At 44.3% G+C, this 18,422-nt stretch overlaps 1 protein-coding gene and 1 pseudogene across 2 annotated transcripts in view; both read right to left on the minus strand.

Annotated features, from left to right (window-relative positions):
* The window catches only part of GNAO1 (G protein subunit alpha o1), a 288,809-nt gene that overhangs the window by 17,296 nt on the left and 253,091 nt on the right, over positions 1 to 18,422 (minus strand). The window contains exons 7-8 of one of the 2 annotated variants that reach the window (XM_067471008.1): positions 16,276 to 16,429; positions 10,081 to 10,501 (exon numbers count right to left, since the gene is read on the minus strand). The exons of the other annotated variant lie outside the window; for it this stretch is intronic. Coding sequence (XP_067327109.1) covers positions 10,314 to 10,501; positions 16,276 to 16,429 — 342 coding nt within the window. The 3' untranslated portion in view covers positions 10,081 to 10,313. Of the gene's footprint in view, positions 1 to 10,080; positions 10,502 to 16,275; positions 16,430 to 18,422 lie in introns of those variants that run through there. 2 annotated transcript variants of the gene reach the window in all.
* LOC132783038 (proteasome subunit beta type-6 pseudogene) lies at positions 7,978 to 8,777 on the minus strand (annotated as a pseudogene).

The raw sequence follows: 18,422 nt of genomic DNA on the forward strand, positions 1-18,422 counted from the left end.
GAATCCACCATCTTTATACTGTCATGCATTCATATGTTTCATGTAATTATGATGTTGGGTTGTTGTAGATTTTTTCAGGCTATAAGGCCATGGTCTAGAGGCATTCTCTCCTGACATTTTGCCTGCATCTATGGCAAGCGTCCTCAGAGGTAGTGAGGTCTGTTGGAACTAGGAAAATGGGTTTATATATCTGTGGAATGACCAGGGTGAGACAAAGAACTCTTGTCTGCTGGAGCTAGGTGTGAATGTTTCAACTGACCACCTTGATTAGCATTCAATGGCCTGACAGTGCCTGGAGCAAACTTTTGTTGAGAGGTGATTAGATGTCCTCTCTGTTGTTGTGCTGTAGTAATTTTAGAGTTTTTTTAATACTGGTAGCCAGACTTTGTTCATTTTCATGGTTTCCTCCTTTCTGTTGAAATTGTCCACATGCTTGTGGATTTCAATGGCTTCTTAAAGCCAAGGTTAATCCATAGTAGATTTCATGGAAAGAGCCACGTTGAACTGACACTTTCTCTTTGTCAGCCAGAAACCTAAATACCCTTTGCTAACATGAAGGCGTTGCAATGACCTTTGGCCGACTTGGCTTCTTTCTTACTAGCTAAGCGCGAACTCCTCCTGACCCTCCAATCTATGCGTTCTTGCCTGCTCATTAATTCACTATCTTCAATGTTCTCTTTATCAGTTTGGACCAGCTGGACCAAATCACCGTGGGAAGGCTGAACAGGCGAAGACAACTCCCCCTGGCCGATATCTAACTCACTATGGCACTAACAAGCCACACCAAACATCAGCCAGGCCATCAAATGCTAATCAAGGTGGTCAGTTGAAACATTCACACCTAGCTCCAGCAGAAAAGAGTCCTTTGCCCCACCCTGGTCATTCCACAGATATATAAACCCTTTTTCCGAGTTCCAACAGACCTCACTACCTCTGAGGATGCTTGCCACAGATGCAGGCGAAACGTCAGGAGAGAATGCCTCTAGACCATGGCCTTATAGCCCGAAAAAACCTACAACAACCCAGTGATTCCGGCCATGAAAGCCTTAGACAATTATGATGTTGTTTATTGTTTTCCTTTTCGGTTTTATTTTGCTGTAATTTGTTGTTTGGGCTTGGCCTCATGTAAGCCGCCCCGAGTCCTCACTGGGGAGATGGTGGTGGGGTATAAATAGATCTGTCAGCGGCTTATGATACTGTAAACCACCGCCTCCTCCTGAGAAAAATGTATAATATCACAAAGGACTCCCACCTCACCCGCCTCATAGGAAACCTGCTACAAAACAGGAGCTTTTTTGTTGAGTCCAGGGCCAGAGAAGCAGATGGCGGAAACAGAAGAACGGCCTGCCTCAGTCAGGGGAGCGTGCTTGCTCCATCCATGTTCAACATCTACACAAATGACCAGCCACTGTCAGAAGGGACAGAGAGTTTCATCTATGCTGATGTTCGTGCCATTACTGCTCAAGCAAGGAGCTTTGAGATGGTTGAATAGAAGCTCTCCAAAGCTCTAGGTGCCCTTACTGCCTACTACAGGGAAAACCAGCTGATCCCGAATCCATCTAAAACATAGGCATGTGTCTTTCACCTTAAGAACAGACAAGCATCCCGAGCTCTGAGGATGACCTGGGAAGGAATCCCACTGGAGCATTGCAGCGCACCCAAATACCTGGGAGTCACTCTGGACTGTGCTCTGACCTACAAGAAGCACTGCCTGAATGTCAAGCAAAAAGTGGGCGCTAGAAACAATAACATACGAAAGCTGACTGGCATAACCTGGGGATCACAACCAGACACAGTGAAGACATCTGCCCTTGCGCTATGCTACTCCGCTGCTGAGTACGCATGCCCAGTGTGAAACACATCTCACCACACTAAAACAGTGGGTGTGGCTCTTAATGAGACATGCTGCATTATCACGGGGTGTCTGCGCCCTACACCACTGGAGAAATTACACTGTTTAGCCAGTATTGCACCACCTGACATCTGCCTGGAAGTATTATTATTATTATTATTATTATTATTATTATTATTATTATTATTCAGTATGCTGAGCCAAAACCAAGGTTGCAGCAACGTCTGTTATAGAACTCCAGTATGCTGATGACAGTGTTGTCTGTGCGCATTCAGAAGATCTACAAGCCACTCTAAACACCTTCACAGAAGCATACGAGAAGCTCGACCTCTCATTGAACGTCGAGAAAACCAAAGAGCTCTTCCAGCAGTCACCAGCCCATCCCTCTCCATTGCAAGAAGTATAACATTAGAAACATTAGAAAATGTTGACCATTTCCACTCCCTTGGCAGCCACCTCTCCACAAAAGTCAACACTGACACTGAAATACAACAACGCCTGAGCTCTGTGAGTGCAGCATTTTTCCAAATGAAGCAGAGAGTGTTTGACATCCATAGGAATACCAAAGTGTTTGCTTATAAAGCTACTGTCCTCTCAACCCTGTTATATGCCTGCGAAACGTGGACTGTCGGCAGACGTTACATGCAACTCCTGGAATGATTCCATCAGTGTTGTCTCCGAAAAATCCTGCAAAACTCTTGGGAAGACAGGCGGACAAATGTCAGCATGCTGGAAGAAGCAAGACCATCAGCACTGAAGCCATGCTCCTACACCATCAACTCCCCTGGACTGGCTACGTTGTCCGAACGCCCAAAAATCACCATCTCCCAGAACAGTTACTCTCCTCCCAACTCAAGAACGGGAAGCGGAATGTTGGTGGATAGGAAAAGAGATTGAAAGATGTGTTTAAAGGTAACCTTTAAAACTGTGGCGTAGACACCAAGCGAGAACTGGGAAGCCCTGACCCTTGAGCGCTCTAGCTGGAGGTCAGCTGTGACCAGCAGTGCTGCAGAATTCAAAGAGGCACAAATGGAGGGCAAAAGGGAGAAATATATCAAAAGGAAAGTGCATCAAACCAAACATGCCAAGAGGAAGGCGCATCAAACCAACCCTGACTGGGGCGCCTTTCACCTGGAAACTGATGTTCTTCACCGTGGAAGAACATGTGGGTCAAGAATAGGGCTCCACAGTCACCTACATATCCACCGACAAGACACTGCACTTGGAATGCCATCATACTCAGACAATGAGGGATTGCCGAAGTCAAATAAGTTGTTGTTGTTGTTGTCGTTATTATTATTATTATTATTGTTGTTGTTGTTGTTGTTTTCCTCCCTTAAACAAGACTCAAAGCATCAACAGGCTTCCGTAGGATACAACTATGGCAACACAAGTGGAATAATCACACTATAATTGGGTTGTTGTAGGTTTTTTTCAAGCTATATGGCCATGTTCTAGAGGCATTCTCTCCTGACGTTTCGCCTGCATCTATGGCAAGCATTCTCAGGCGTAGTGATACAACTATGGAACCTCACAACCTCTGGGGATGCTTGCCATAGATGCAGGTGAAACGTCAGGAGAGAATGCCTCTAGAACATGGCCATATAGCCCGAAAAAAACTACAACAACCCAGTGATTCCAGCCATGAAAGCCTTCGACAACAGACCCCACAACCTCTGAGGATGCGTGCCATAGATGCAGGCGAAACGTCAGGAGAGAATGCCTCTAGAACATGACCATATAGCCCGAAAAAAACTACAACAACCCAGTGATTCCAGCCATGAAAGCCTTCGACAACAGACCCCACAACCTCTGAGGATGCTTGCCATAGATGCAGGCGAAACGTCAGGAGAGAATGCCTCTAGAACATGGCCATATAGCCTGAAGAAACCTACAACAACCCAGTGATTCCAGCCATGAAAGCCTTCGACAACAGACCCCATAACCTATGAGGATGCTTGCCATAGATGTAGGTGAAACGTCAGGAGAGAATGCCTCTAGAACATGGCCATATAGCCCGAAAAAAACTACAACAACCCAGTGATTCCAGCCATGAAAACCTTTGACAACAGACCCCACAACCTCTGAATACTGAATACCCCACAACTCTGAATACTCTGAGGATGCGTGCCATAGATGCAGGCGAAACGTCAGGAGAGAATGCCTCTAGAACATGGCCATATAGCCCAATGAAACCTACAACAACCCAGTGATTCCAGCCATGAAAGCCTTTGACAATATATAATTGTGTCGTGTGAATCGGCCCCTGTCCGTTGAAGCCAAACTAAACAACAAACACAATCAAAGGAAAGGATTGTGTGCCATTATTTGGGAAAGACTTAGAAGCTGAACACAGGCTGGTAGGACAGACCAGTCTCTTACTCCCTTGATGCCCAATACCATCCATGCCAAAGCTGCGCATACAACTGACCAACTCTGCAAAGAAGCCTCCAAGTTTGGCACTTGCTTTGGGAAAAGGATGAAGCTGCCAAGGACGCGATCCGCAGGTTTGTTGAAGCTTCCCGTCCCCCTCCCCAGTTGGCCAAGGAAAGGCCTTTGATGCCCTGGCCAGCTTCCTGTGGCTTCTGTTCTCGCCTCCCTTTCCCAGGGAAGGCAGCACTTTGGTCTGACCCTCTTTTTTGCAGCCCCATAACCGGCTTTGACTAAGCAGCGGATGGAGAAGCAGAAAGCCTGGGAGGCTGAATGGTGATGGAGAAGGTTTGGGACTGAAGGCTCAGCCCTAGCATGGCTTGGTAGTCATCCGAGTCTTTGAAGCCATGCCAAAAAATGGCAACATACAACTCTAGTATATATTAGATACTATAACAGTCATTCTCAACCTTCCTAATGCCGTGACCCCTTAGTACATTGTGGTGACCCCCCAACCGTAAAATTATTTTCATTGCAACTTCCATAACTGTAATTTTGCTACTGTTATGAACTGCAATGTAAATATTAGGCTTGGGCAATCCATGGTTCTAAATGGTTCTAAAGTACTTACAAAACTAAAGTTCTGGTGGTGAAAATTTCAGAACTCTAACAAAACTCTCAAAAATTAATTATTATTTCATTATTGGTGATTTTAATGACAGAACCAATTAGGAACTGCCATTTATTATGAAATTTTGAGAGTTTTGTTAGAGTTCTGAAATTTTCACCACCAGAACTTTAGTTTTGTAAGTACTTTAGAACCATTTAGAACCATGGATTGCCCAAGCCTAGTAAATATCTGATATGCAGGATTCACTGGACCATATTTGGCACAAATATGCAAAACAACCACATTTGAATACTTGTAGGGGATTGATTTTGTCATTTGGGAGTTGTAGTTGCTGGGATTTATAGTTCACCAACATCAAAGAGCATTCTGAACTCCACCCATGATGGAATTGAAGCAAACTTGGCACACTGTTCTCCCAAGACCAACAGAAAATACTGGAAGGGTTTGGTGGGCGTTGACCTTGAGTTTGGGAGTTGTAGTTCACCTACATCCAAAGAGCACTGTGGACATAAACAATGACAGATCTGGAACATACTTGGCACAAATCCTCAATATGTCCAAATGCGAACACTGGTGGGGTTTGCGGGAAATAGGCCTTGACATTTGGGACTTGTAGTTGCTGGGATTTACAGTTCACCTAAAATCAAAGAGCATTCTGAGCTCCACCAATGATGTAATTGAAGCAAATTTGGCACACAAAACTCCCAAGACCAACAAAAAATACTGGAAGGGTTTGGTGAGCATTGACCTTGAATTTGGGAGTTGTAGTTCACCTACATCCAGAAAGCACTGTGGACATAAACAATGACAGATCTGGACCAAACTTGGCACGAATCCTCAATATGTCCAAATGCAAACACTGGTGGGGTTTGGGGGAAATAGACCTTAACATTTGGGAGTTGTAGTTACTGGGATTTACAGTTCACCTACAATCAAAGAGCATTCTGAGCTCCACCAATGATGTAATTGAAGCGAACTTGGCACACAAAACTCCCTGGGATTTATAGTGGACTCCAACAATGATGGATCTGGACCAAACTTGGCACATAAACCCAACTGTCCAACTGTGAATACTGGTGGGATTTGGGGAGGATTGACCCACAATTTTGGGAGTTATAGTTCACCCACATCTTTATGCATTTTCTAATGGGAGCATTAATAAAAACAGAAGGAAAGTCTGACTTTTTTCTAATAAATATCGTTACAAATTACTAAGCTGATCTTGCAGCACTGGGACTGTGGCGCAGCTGGCTGGGAGTCAGCTGCATTAAGATCACTATTGACCAAAAGGTCATGAGTTCAAAGCCAGCCCGGGTCGGAGCTCCCGACCAATTTGTGTAGCTTGCTGTCAACCTTTGCAGCCCGAAAGACAGTTGCATCTGTCAAGTAGGAAATGTAGGTACCGCGTATGCAGGGAGGCTAATTTAACTAATTTACGACGCCATAAAAATCTCCAGCAAGCATGCAAAGAATGAGGAAGTACTTCATCAGTGTCACAAATGGACGGTGAAGCGACAGCTCCCCTGGTGGCCAGAATACCAGCATCAAAAAAATAAAGGCTGGAATGTTAAGTAGCCCCTGTGTTCTCTGTCCATATATATGTTGAAATTGTCTGCTGGAGCTAGGTGTGAATGTTTCAGCTGATCACCTTGATTAGCATTTTATGGCCTGGCAGTTGTTTGGTGTGGCTTGTTAGTGCCTGGGGCAAACTTTTGTTGAGAGGTGATTAGACGTCCCAGATTGTTTCCTCTCTGTTGTTTTGCTGTTGTGATTTTAGAGATTTTTAAAAAACTGGTAGCCAGATTTTGTTCATTTTCATGGTTTCCTCCTTTCTGTTGAAATTGTCCACATGCTTGTGGATTTCAGTGGCATCTCTGTGTAGTCTGTCATGGTGGTTGTGAGAGTGGTCCAGCATTTCTGTGTTCTCAAATAATATGCTGTGTCCAGGTTGGTTCATCAGGTGCTCTGCTATGGCTGACTTCTCTGGTTGAAGTACTTCATGTTCCTTGATTCATGTTTGGGCAATGTTGCATTTGGTGGTCCCTCTGTAGACTTGTCCACAGCTGCATGGGATACGGTAGACTCCTGCAGAATTGAGAGGATCCCTCTTGTCCTTTGCTGAATGTAGCATTTGTTGGATTTTCTTGGTGGGTCTGTAGATAGTTTGTATGTTGTTGTTGTGACTCAGCTTGACTCTGAGTCTGAAGCTGAGGTGTTTGGGCCTCCTGAGCCTGACTTCCTGCAGGATGACGAGGAGGCTGATGGGTTACAGATTCCTGTACATGTTTCAGACGGGGCTGATAGTGTGGCTGCTGAAGGAGAAACAGCAAGTCAGTTCTCCAGGGAAAGGAATGTTCCTTTAGTTAGAGAGACTGATAGCGAGAGTGAAATCCCACGCGGCCAGGTGGAGGATCCGTCCCAACTGGACCCATATAAGGTGTTGCATAGCCTTGCAGATAATGAATTAATGAGCAGACAAGATCGTTTGCAATTAAGGCTTCGGAGAAACACTCGCTTGGCCAGCAAGCGAGAAGCCAAAGGTGCCCAAGGTCAACGCAATGCTTTCATGTTCACAAAGGGTATTTAGTAGGCCTGGGTAACAACGGAAAAATTTGTTTCTAAAACTGATTCGTTTTTTGGGGTTTTTTGCGTTTCGATATTTAAAAGAATTCCGAAATTTTCCTTAAAAAAAGTTCGATATTTACGAAATTTCGTAAATGGTAAAAAAAAATTACAAAGCAATAACGAAACAATAACGAATCGATTCGTTAATGGCGGCCGCGATCGCGCAATACGCTAAAAAAACTTCGGAAGCTTCCCTCTCCCTCTGTTGTTGACTGTTGGTGTGATATTATAATTTTTTTCACTAATTAAACAAAAAACAACTATAAAACTTGCCCCAGACATGCGGAAATAATAACGAAACGACCTCAAACCAATAACGAAACGAATACATAACGAAATACGAAGCATTTACGAAACGAATTGAAAAATTCGTTTCGTTTTTAAGTTGCTCCAGAATGGTTCGTTATCGCTTCGTTAACAAAAAAAATAAAATAACGAATTTTTAACGAATTACGAATTAACGAAACGCCCAGCCCTAGTATTTAGTCTTTTTTTTCCCCCACTCCCATGTTTTTAATATTGTGTTGACCCTGAAACAATGGACTGGGGTGATTCACAACAATAACAATAATAATAAGAGCAGTAACAGCGATGGCCGGATGTCCTGCCTTCCTTCAGAGGGTGGAGAAGCGGGGCAGTTCGTGGCCCAGGATGACCTTGCGCTCCACGCCGTCCTCGGTGATGGCGGCCAGGCGGATGACCCCTCCACTGGAGCCGTCGCAGTCCATGGCCAGAGAGATGGCATTGGCGGGAAAGGCCAAGCACTCCTCCTTGGTCATGCCGGGCTTGTAGGAGGCGTCGACGTAGCCGTAGATGTAGGAGCTGCCCGAGCCTCCGATGGAGAAGGGCTGGTGCACCATCATGCCCCCCATGGGCACCGAATACACCTGCCCTCCTTTGCGCTTGTCCCACCCGGCCACCAGGATCCCGGCCGTCAGGTCCTCCCGGTATCGGTAGCACATCTCCTTGAAGAGGTTGGCCGCCGTGTGCACCAAGGGACGCTCATCCAGTTCAATGCTGTGGAAGCCCAGCTGGTACGTGACAGCGTCTGCAATGGCCTGGGTGTCAGCAGCTGAGCCAGACCGGCAGCAGAAAATACTAAAGGGTATTTAGTCTTGTAGCTGACAGACAGTTGTTGTCAGTCCAACATTGCTCTTTCCATGTTAACTTCTGGGATTAGTCTTGGCGTTTCGCAGCACGCTTTTGACTTCCTGAGTCTGGGATTTGGGTCTTGTTTTCAGCTGTTTTACCATGGACTTTTGTTTGATCATTGCTAAAGGATTATATGTCACCTGGTCATGCCCAGTATTATTATTTTTTAAATTTTTTAATTAGTACATTTGGCCCTGCCATAGGTTTTTAAACGTCGCTGTGTTATTGTTAATGTTTATTGCTATTTTCTGTTTATGAGCTTTATTTATTGTTGTATTATTTTATTATTGTTTTATTGTTGTATTGTGGGCTCGGCCTCATGTAAGCCGCACCGAGTCCCCTGGGGAGATGGTAGCGGGGTACAAATAAAGTTTAATAATAATAATAATAATAATAATAATAATAATAATGCTTCATGTTTTGCCTTTGGATCTTGGAAACTTTGCTTTTACATTTAAGTCTCTGTTTTGCCTATGGAACTATTGCATTTCTATTTCTTTCTTTTGATTTTGCTTTTCTCAATAAACTACAAAAACCTACAGCCTTGGTCTGGTGGTGTCTGGAGCAAGGTGAAAACTACCCTGAGTTGCAACAGTTGTGTTTCCTCATCAGCTTCCATCAACCACCATGTCGGACTACACAGAGAAGTCATTGAAATCCATAAATATGTGGACAATTTCAACAGAAAGGAGGAAACCATGAAAATGAATAAAATCTGGCTACCAGTATTAAAAAAAACTCTAAAATTACAACAACAAAACAACAGAGAGGAAAGAATCAGGAACTAATCATCTCTCAACAAAAGATTGCCCCTAACATGAAGGCGTTGCGATGACCTTTGGCTGACTTGGCTTCTTTCTTACTTTCTTCTGGATTTCAATGGCTTCTTAAAGCCAAGGTTAATTCATAGTAGATTTCATGGAAAGAGCCACGTTGAACTGACAACTCCCGTTTGTCAGCCAGAAACCTAATACCCTTTGCTAACATGAAGGCATTGCGATGACCTTTGGCCGACTTGACTTCTTTCTTACTAGCTAAGCGCGAACTCCTCCTGACCCTCCAATCTAAGCGTTCTTGCCTGCTCATTAATTCACTCTCTTCAATGTTCTCTTTATCAGTTTGGTCCAGCTGGACCAAATAACCGTGGGAAGGCTGAACAGGCGAAGACAACTCCACCTGGACGTTATCTAGCTCACTATGGCACTAACAAGCCACACCAAACAACAGCCAGGCCATCAAATGCTAATCAAGGTGGTCAATTGAAACATTCACACTTAGCTCCAGCAGACAAGAGTTCTTTGTCCCACCCTTGTCATTCCACAGATATATAAACCCCATTTTCCTAGTTCCAACAGACCTCACAACCTCTGAGGATGCTTGCCATAGATGCAGGCAAAACGTCAGGAGAAAATGCCTCTAGAACATGGCCATATAGCCCGAAAAAAACCTACAACAACCCAATCCTTCCCAAGTGATTTTCACCCGCATTAATACTGAATGTGTTGCAATCCATCTAAAATATGGCTGTAGGATTTTGGCGTCAATTGGGGGGTAAAGTGAAACTGGGAGTGTGTGGCGGAGAAATGAATCGTGACCATCGATTGCTCCCCAGAAGGAGAAAGAGACAGAGAAAGAAAGAAGGAAGGAAAGAAGGAAAAAAAGAGGACAGAAGGGTGTTTTTTTTTAATACAGTCCACATCCGCGCAAATTGTTGGCAATGATGACATCGGTTACAGCGTCAAAGACAAACTGAATGTTGTTGGTGTCGGTGGCGCACGTGATGTGCGTGTAGATCTCCTTGTTGGTCGACTTATTCTTGCTCTCGTACTGGGACTGGATGTAAGTCACGGCTTCGGCGAAAGAGTTGGGACCTGAAAGAGAAACAACAAATACCAAATGCCCGGAGAAATGTTTGTTATGAAACCTGTGGCAAATTTCACCCGCTTAAAAACAGACTCTCCTGGGTGATGGACAGATCTCATCCAGGTATGGAATCAGGGCTCTATAGAACCTATAGGTGGGTCCTTGCAAAACTAAGCCAGACCCTAGATTGTGAAATGCCCCCGTTCCAAGATTGGGATTTATTGTCATTAGTTTAATCACCAGTACTGATATGCTTAATACTAATAATAAAACAAAGTATGGATCATCGATGTTGCAATCCCAGGTGACCGCAGGATTGAAGAGAAACAACTGGAAAAGCTGACACAATATGAGGATTTAAAGATCGAACTGCAAAGACTCTGGCACAAGCCAGTCAAGGTGGTCCCAGTGGTGATTGGCACACTGGGTGCAGTGCCTAAAGACCTTGGCCTGCACTTAAACACAATCGGTGCTGACAAAATTACCATCTGCCAGCTGCAGAAGGCCACCGTACTGGGATCTGCATGCATTAACCTACAAAACTGTAAACGGTTCCGGCCCATTTTACCTGTCCGACTGTATTCTCCCCTATATACCATCAAGGTTGTTAAGATCTTCTGGAGGGGCCCTGCTCTCAGTCCCGCCACCCTCGCAATTGCGTCTGGTGGGGACGAGAGACAGGGCCTTCTCGGTGGTGGCCCCTCGGGTGCAGTGCCTAAAGACCTTGGCCTGTACTTAAACACAATCGGCACTGACAAAATTACCATCTGTCAGCTGCAGAAGGCCACCTACTGGGATCTGCACACATTATTCACCGATACATCAGACAGTCCTAGACACTTGGGAGGTGTCCGATGTGTGATCCAATACAATAGCCAGCAGAGTGATCTTATCTGCTGTGGACTCATCTTGTTGTGTTTTAAATAATAATAATAATAATAATAATAATAATAATAATAATAATAATCCAATACAACAACCAGCAGAGTGGTCTTGTATGCTGTGGACTCATCTTGTTGTGTTTCAAATACTACTACTACTACTACTACTAATAATAATAATAATAATAATATAGTAATCCATTACCACAGCCAGCAGAGTGGTCTTGTCTGCTGTGGACTCATCTTGTTGTGTTTCAAATAATAATGATAATAACAACAACAACAATAATCCAATACAACAGCCAGCAGAGTGATCTTGTCTGCTATGGACTCATCTTGTTGTGTTTCAAATGATGATGATGATGATGATGATGATGATAATAATAATAATAATAATAATAATAATAGGGTTGCTTTTAATTTTTGGGCCATATTCCAGTTGCATTCTCTCTCAATGTTTCCCCTGCACCTGTGGCTGTCACCTTCAGAGGTCTGTTGGAAGTGAGGCAAGTGGAGTGTATGTGTGTCTATCTATCTATCTATCTATCTGTGGAATAATGTCCAAGGTGGGAGAAAGAACCCTTGTCTGTTAAAAGCAAGTGTGAATGTTGTAAATAGAAAGCTTGAACAGCATTGAGTAGCCATGAAACTGCAAAGTCAATCAGTGAGGGTATTTGCATAGAGGTAGCCTGGGCTTTATTGCCTGAAGGCACCCTCTGTTTAGGAGGTGTTGACTGGAAATTAGTTGTTTGCTGTCTGGAGTTCCCCTGTTTCTGAGTGGCGTTCCTTATTTACTGTCTTGATTCTGGTGTTTTTAATACTAGTAACCTGATTTTGTTCAACAGAGAGAAGGAAACCATGAAAATGGCAAGGTTTAGCATAGCAGGTTAATCACTATCAGCAGATGCAGTAAACCTTGCCAACCGAAAGGTTGACAGTTCAAAGCTGAGTCAGGGTGAGCTCCTGACCTTCAACCCAGCTCCCCGCCCAACTAGTGAATCAAAAACTGCAATGTAAGTAGATGAATAGGAACCGCATTAAGCAGGAGGCATTTTCAGCATGGCATTTGGAATAAAGTTTGCAAACAAAGAAAGCTCTTTGTTTTTGTTTTTTTGTCGTGTCAGGAGCGACTTGAGAAACTGCAAGTCGCTTCTGGTGTGAGAGAATTGGCCGTCTGCAAAGACGTTGCCCAGGGGATGCCCAGATGATTTGATGTTTTTATCATCCTTTGTGGGAGGCTTCTCTCATGTCCCCGCATGAGGAGCTGGAGCTGATAGAGGGAGCTCACCCGCCTCTCCCAGGATTTGAACCTGCGAACTGTCGGTCTTCAGTTCTGCCAGCACAGGGGTTTAACCCACTGCGCCACCGGGGGCTCCAAGCTCTTTGGTAAAGAGATGGAGCAACAGCACCCCCCTGTGGCCGGGCTGAGCACAGCCTCCGAAGATGCCGAATGATGAGAAAAAGCCTATATATACCTCTATCTGTTGTCTGTCTTGCCATTGTATAATTGGCATTGAATGTTTACCGTATATATGTTCTCTAAGTCTCCTTCAGGGTGAGAACGGTGGACTATAAGTGGCGGAATATAAGTACTGTAAACAAGTAAACGTCATGTATCATGTTCTGCAGTTGATGGTGGTTGGAGGTGGTAGGCCTACCAGTTGGTGATGAAAGGATTAATGTAAGTCTCAGTTCTAAAGGGTTGAGTAATCTGTAAGTAAGAGTTCATGGGTGAAAGCAATTAAGGGTGGAGGTATGCAAGCTGGGTGTTTCTGGATATAAGGAGCTAGCCTTGGGACTGATCTTCGGGAGAAAAGTATCTGTCTTATCTTGGTGGTAGATGCTGCTGGTTTCCCCCCAGGTTTGTGGATTTTCGGTATGCTGACCTGTCTCCTGTGCTCTTGCAACCCTTGAATCTCTGGACTGACTTTTAACTACAATATAGACCAGAGGTCCTCAAACTAAGGCCCGAGGGCTGGATATGGCCCTCCAAGGTCATGTACTCGGCCCTTGCTCAGGGTGAACCTAAGTCTGAAACTACTTGAAAGCACACAACAACAACAATCTTATCTCATCAGCCAAAAGCAGGCCGACACTTCCCACTGAAATACTAGTAAGTTTGTATTTGTTAGAATTGTTCTTCATTTTAATTATTGTATTGTTTTAAGTGTTTTTTGCGCTACAAATAAGATGTGTGCAGTGTGCATTCATTTTTTTTCAAATTTATAATCCGACCCCCCAACAGTTTAAGGGATTGAGACCTGGCCCTCTGTTTAAAAAGTGTGAGGACCCCTGGTATAGACTCTTGATCCCTGGACTTTGTTTATTGAACTCTCGGCGTTTGACTACTAGACTGGACCTTTTGACTACAGAGTTATCTTGAACCTGCAAAAATGTTTGCTGTTTTTGTTTTGTATTCTGTGGCTGAGGGCAATCTTTATGTTTTATATTTTGGAATCATAGAATCATAGAATCAAAGAGTTGGAAGAGACCTCATGGGCCATCCAGTCCAACCCCATTCTGCCAAGAAGCAGGAATACTGCATTCAAATCACCCCTGACAGATGGCCATCCAGCCTCTGCTTAAAAGCTTCCAAAGAAGGAGACTCCACCACATTCCAAGGCAGAGAGTTCCACTGCTGAATGGCTCTCGCAGTCAGGAAGTTCTTCCTCGTGTTCAGATAGAATCTCCTCTCTTGTAGTTTGAAGCCATTGTTCCATTGCGTCCTAGTCTCCAAGGAAGCAGAAAACAAGCCTCCCTGTGGCTTCTTCTCATATTTATACATGGCTATCATGTCTCCTCTCAGCCTTCTCTTCTTCAGGCTAAACATGCCCAGCTCCTTAAGCCGCTCCTCATAAGGCTTGTTCTCCAGACCCATGATCATTTTAGGCACCCTCCTCTGGACACATTCCAGCTTGTCAATATCTCTCTTGAATTGTGGTGCCCAGAATTGGACACAATATTCCAGATGTGGTCTAACCAAAGCGGAATAGAGGGGTAGCATTACTTCCCTAGATCTAGACACTATGCTCCTACTGAAGCAGGCCAAAATCCCATTGGCTTTTTTTGCCGCCACATCACATTGTTGGCTCATGTTTAACTTGTTGTCCACGAGGACTCCAAGATCTTTTTCAAACGTCCTGCTCTCGAGCCAGGCATCGTCCCCCATTCTGTATCTTTGCATTTCGTTTTTTTCTGCCAAAGTGGAGTCTCTTGCATTTGTCACTGTTGAACTTCATTTTGTTAGTTTTGTCCCATTTCTCTAATCTGTCAAGATCATTTTGAATCCTGCTCCTGTCCTCTGGAGTCTTGGCTCTCCCTCCCAATTTGGTGTCGTCTGCAAACTTGATGATCCTGCCTTCTAGCCCTTCATCTAAGTCATTAATAAAGATGTTGAACAGGACCGGGCCCAGGACGGAACCCTGCGGCACTATTAAAACAGTCAGAAAGTAAGTGCTGTTTTAATCAAATTGTTTTATACAATCTGGATTTTTGTTTGGTTAATCTCTGCCTCTGTAAAGGCAGGGCCCTGGCATTGTGACAATAAATAATAAATTAATAAACAAAATCCCTACCAAATTGGGAGGGATAGCCAATACTCCAGAGGACAGGAGCAGGATTCAAAACCATCTCGACAGATTAGAGAGATGGGCCAAAACTAACACAATGAAGTTCAACAGTGACAAATGCAACATACTCCACTTTGGCAGGAAAAACGAAATGCAAAGATACAGAATGGGGGACAATGCCTGGCTTGAGAGCAGTACGTGTGAAAAAGATCTTGGAGTCCTCGTGGACAACAAGTTAAACATGAGCCAACAATGTGATGTGGCGGCAAAAAAAAGCCAGTGGGATTTTGGCCTGCATTAATAGGAGCATAGTGTCTAGATCTAAGGAAGTTATGCTCCCCAGGCTCTATTCCGCTTTGGTTAGACCACACCTGGAATATTGTGTCCAATTCTGGGCACCACAATTCAAGAGAGATATTGACAAGCTGGAATATGTCCAGAGGAGGGCGACTAAAATGATAAAAGGTCTGGAGAACAAGCCCTATGAGGAGCGGCTTAGGGAACTGGGCATGTTTAGCCTGAAGAAGAGAAGGCTGAGAGGAGATATGATAGCCATGTATAAATATGTGAGAGGAAGCCACAGGCAGGAGGGAGCAAGCTTGTTTTCTGCTTCCTTGGAGACTAGGACGCGGAACAATGGCTTCAAACTACAAGAGAGGAGATTCCATCTGAACATGAGGAAGAACTTCCTGACTGTGAGAGCCGTTCAGCAGTGGAACTCTCTGCCCCGGAGTGTGGTGGAGGCTCCTTCTTTGGAAGTTTTTAAACAGAGGCTGGATGGCCATCTGTCAGGGGTGATTTGAATGCAATATTCCTGCTTCTTGGCAGAATGGGGTTGGACTGGATGGCCCAGGAGGTCTCTTCCAACTCTTTGATTCTATGATTCTATGAGTGATAGGAAATGTTGACATGGCGTTGGGGTGTTGCAGCACTACAAATCCCGTTCTCTTTTCACTAGCGATAGGATTTGAAGACCACAACATACACAGTGCCAACACTGCTGTGGTTGCGTGGGTCTTCGGATTGGTTTGGCGACTTATTGTGACCCGATTCTATGATTCTATGATTCTATGATTCTATGATTCTATGATTCTATTTATTTATTTATTTATTAGATGCACTTATTGACCGCCATTCTCAGCCCTGATTCTATGATCTGGTTAGCAGTATTAAAAACACCAGAATACATATACTCCACTTGCCTCACCTCCAACAGACCTCAGAAGATGCCAGCCACAGATGCAAGTGAAACATCAGGAGAGAAGGCAGCTGGAGCATGGCTATACAGCCCGAAAAACTCACAGCAACCCAAAAATCAGTGTTTTTACGCACCTACGTAATCTGGAAAGCAGATCATTAACGGAGATTTCTTGATCTTCTCCTCAAAGATGTCCTTCTTGTTGAGGAAGAGGATGATGGACGTATCCGTGAACCACTTGTTGTTACAGATACTATCAAAGAGTTTCAGTGATTCGTGCATGCGGTTCTGCAACACAAAGGAGACATGGCGTCAGGGCCGCAACGGTCAATTGTGCCGTTTTGAACGCTATAGGGAGGAGTCTAAAATTAAGAAAGGAAAACGAACACAAGGACGCAGACAACAAGGGAAATAATAAAATCAAGGTAAACATTTCAGGGGGAAAAAGGGATGCATACCAAAAAAATGGCGTTGTGATAGAGTCGACGTTAAAAAAAAAATCTTGACCGAGCTGTATAGTTTGCATAGCAGATCTATTAAGAAGGCTTCAGCTCTGGTATATGGTCATGCACCATGCACATTTTGGGGGGGACCTTACAAAGGTCGAAAATCTAAACCAAAGTGCAGGTCATGCAGATTTCCCCACGGAAAGGTCGCTGGTATCATTGGTGACTTCGTGTGGGGGGAGACGTGGTGTATTTGGAGACATTTGGAGACATTAACCAAGGACCGGTCAAAATCCTTGAATTAATCGAGAGTTGAAAGCAGATCCTAAGGCGGCCTCGTCTTGGCATTGCTCTTGCTGTGACCTTGGGCTTTAGTCGCTTGTTATTTGGTTTTGGTTCAGCCGACTCCTTATATTAAAATTAGTGTGAGTGCTTTTGGGAGGAAGGCAGTTTGGCTGAAGGCATCTCACAAGACAAATGGACGAAAACAAATTAAATGGAGAGCGAGAGAGAGACGGAGAAAGAAGAAGCAAGGAGGACAGCAAAGGCTGAAATACTGATGAGCGGGCGACCTTGGCCGAGGTTAGGTCATGCCTCAAGGAAAAAGATTAGATTTGGCTTTAGGGGAATGTGCAAATGCACAAATGGGAACGGGAGCTTTTTAGTTGGATGTCATGCAATACAAAAGGAAGTAGATGACAACAACAACAATGACCGGAATAATAATAATATCGATGTATTTGGTTAAGTAGCCGTGAGGTTTGGTGGATGGTGGTAGGCAAACAGCTCACAGCAAAAACCAGCCAATCGGAGTCATTTCCCTGGCTGCTTTCAACTCTTTTTTGGTTTTCATTGTTCAAAAGAAGCGTCATACCTGCCAAAATTTGGAGGGTCTCTCAAAATATTTTGGCCTTGGTTTGGTTAGGGAAGATCTGGCGGCCGAGGAAAAGTGGCGCTGGTGCAGAGGCTTGCTGGAAGTTTGGAGCGAGAATTGGAAGCCGGAGGGCCTCTCTCCGGCGGAAATGGCACAGCAGAGAGAACGGAGGTCCAAAGAGCCAACCCAAAGAGGCAAGGGGCATAGTGATCGAAAGGCAAAAAGCAGGTTACAGGTCGGAGAGCCGTTTACCCAAGGTGTCATTGATGGGAGCCCCCCAGATCCAATCACAAAAAGCCGACATCAGTTATCATCCACCAAAGAAAGAGGACAGGTAGGAAAGTTATTTCGATATCTACTTGGAAACCTCATCATCATCAGAAGGTTAGAGATCAGAGAGCTGTTTACCCAACGTGTCGTTAATGGGAACCCCCCAGATCCAATCACAAAAAGCCAACATCAATTATCATCCACCAAAGAAAGAGGACCGGTAGGAAAGTTATTTCGATATTTACTCAGAAGCTTCATCATCATTGGAAGGTTACAAATTGGAGAGATTTTTACCCAAGGTGTCATTGATGGGAGCCCCCCAGTACTCATCACAAAAAGCCAACATCAATTATCATCCACGAAAGAAAGAGGACAGGTAGGAAAGTTATTTCGATATCTACTCAGAAGCTTCATCATCATTGGAAGGTTACAAATTGGAGAGCCATTTACCCAAGGTGTCATTGATGGGAGCCCCCCAGTACTCATCACAAAAAGTCAACATCAATTATCATCCACCAAAGAAAGAGGACAGGTAGGAAAGTTATTTCAATATCTACTTGGAAACCTCATCATCATCGGAAGGTTACAAATCAGAGAGCTGTTTACCCAAGGTGCCATTGATGGGAGCCCCTCAGTACTCATCACAAAAAACCAAAAAAACCCCAACAACAAACCAACATCAATTATCATC

Source organism: Anolis sagrei, chromosome 8 (genome assembly GCF_037176765.1).
Source record: "Anolis sagrei isolate rAnoSag1 chromosome 8, rAnoSag1.mat, whole genome shotgun sequence".
Taxonomy (NCBI): Eukaryota; Metazoa; Chordata; class Lepidosauria; order Squamata; family Dactyloidae; genus Anolis; species Anolis sagrei.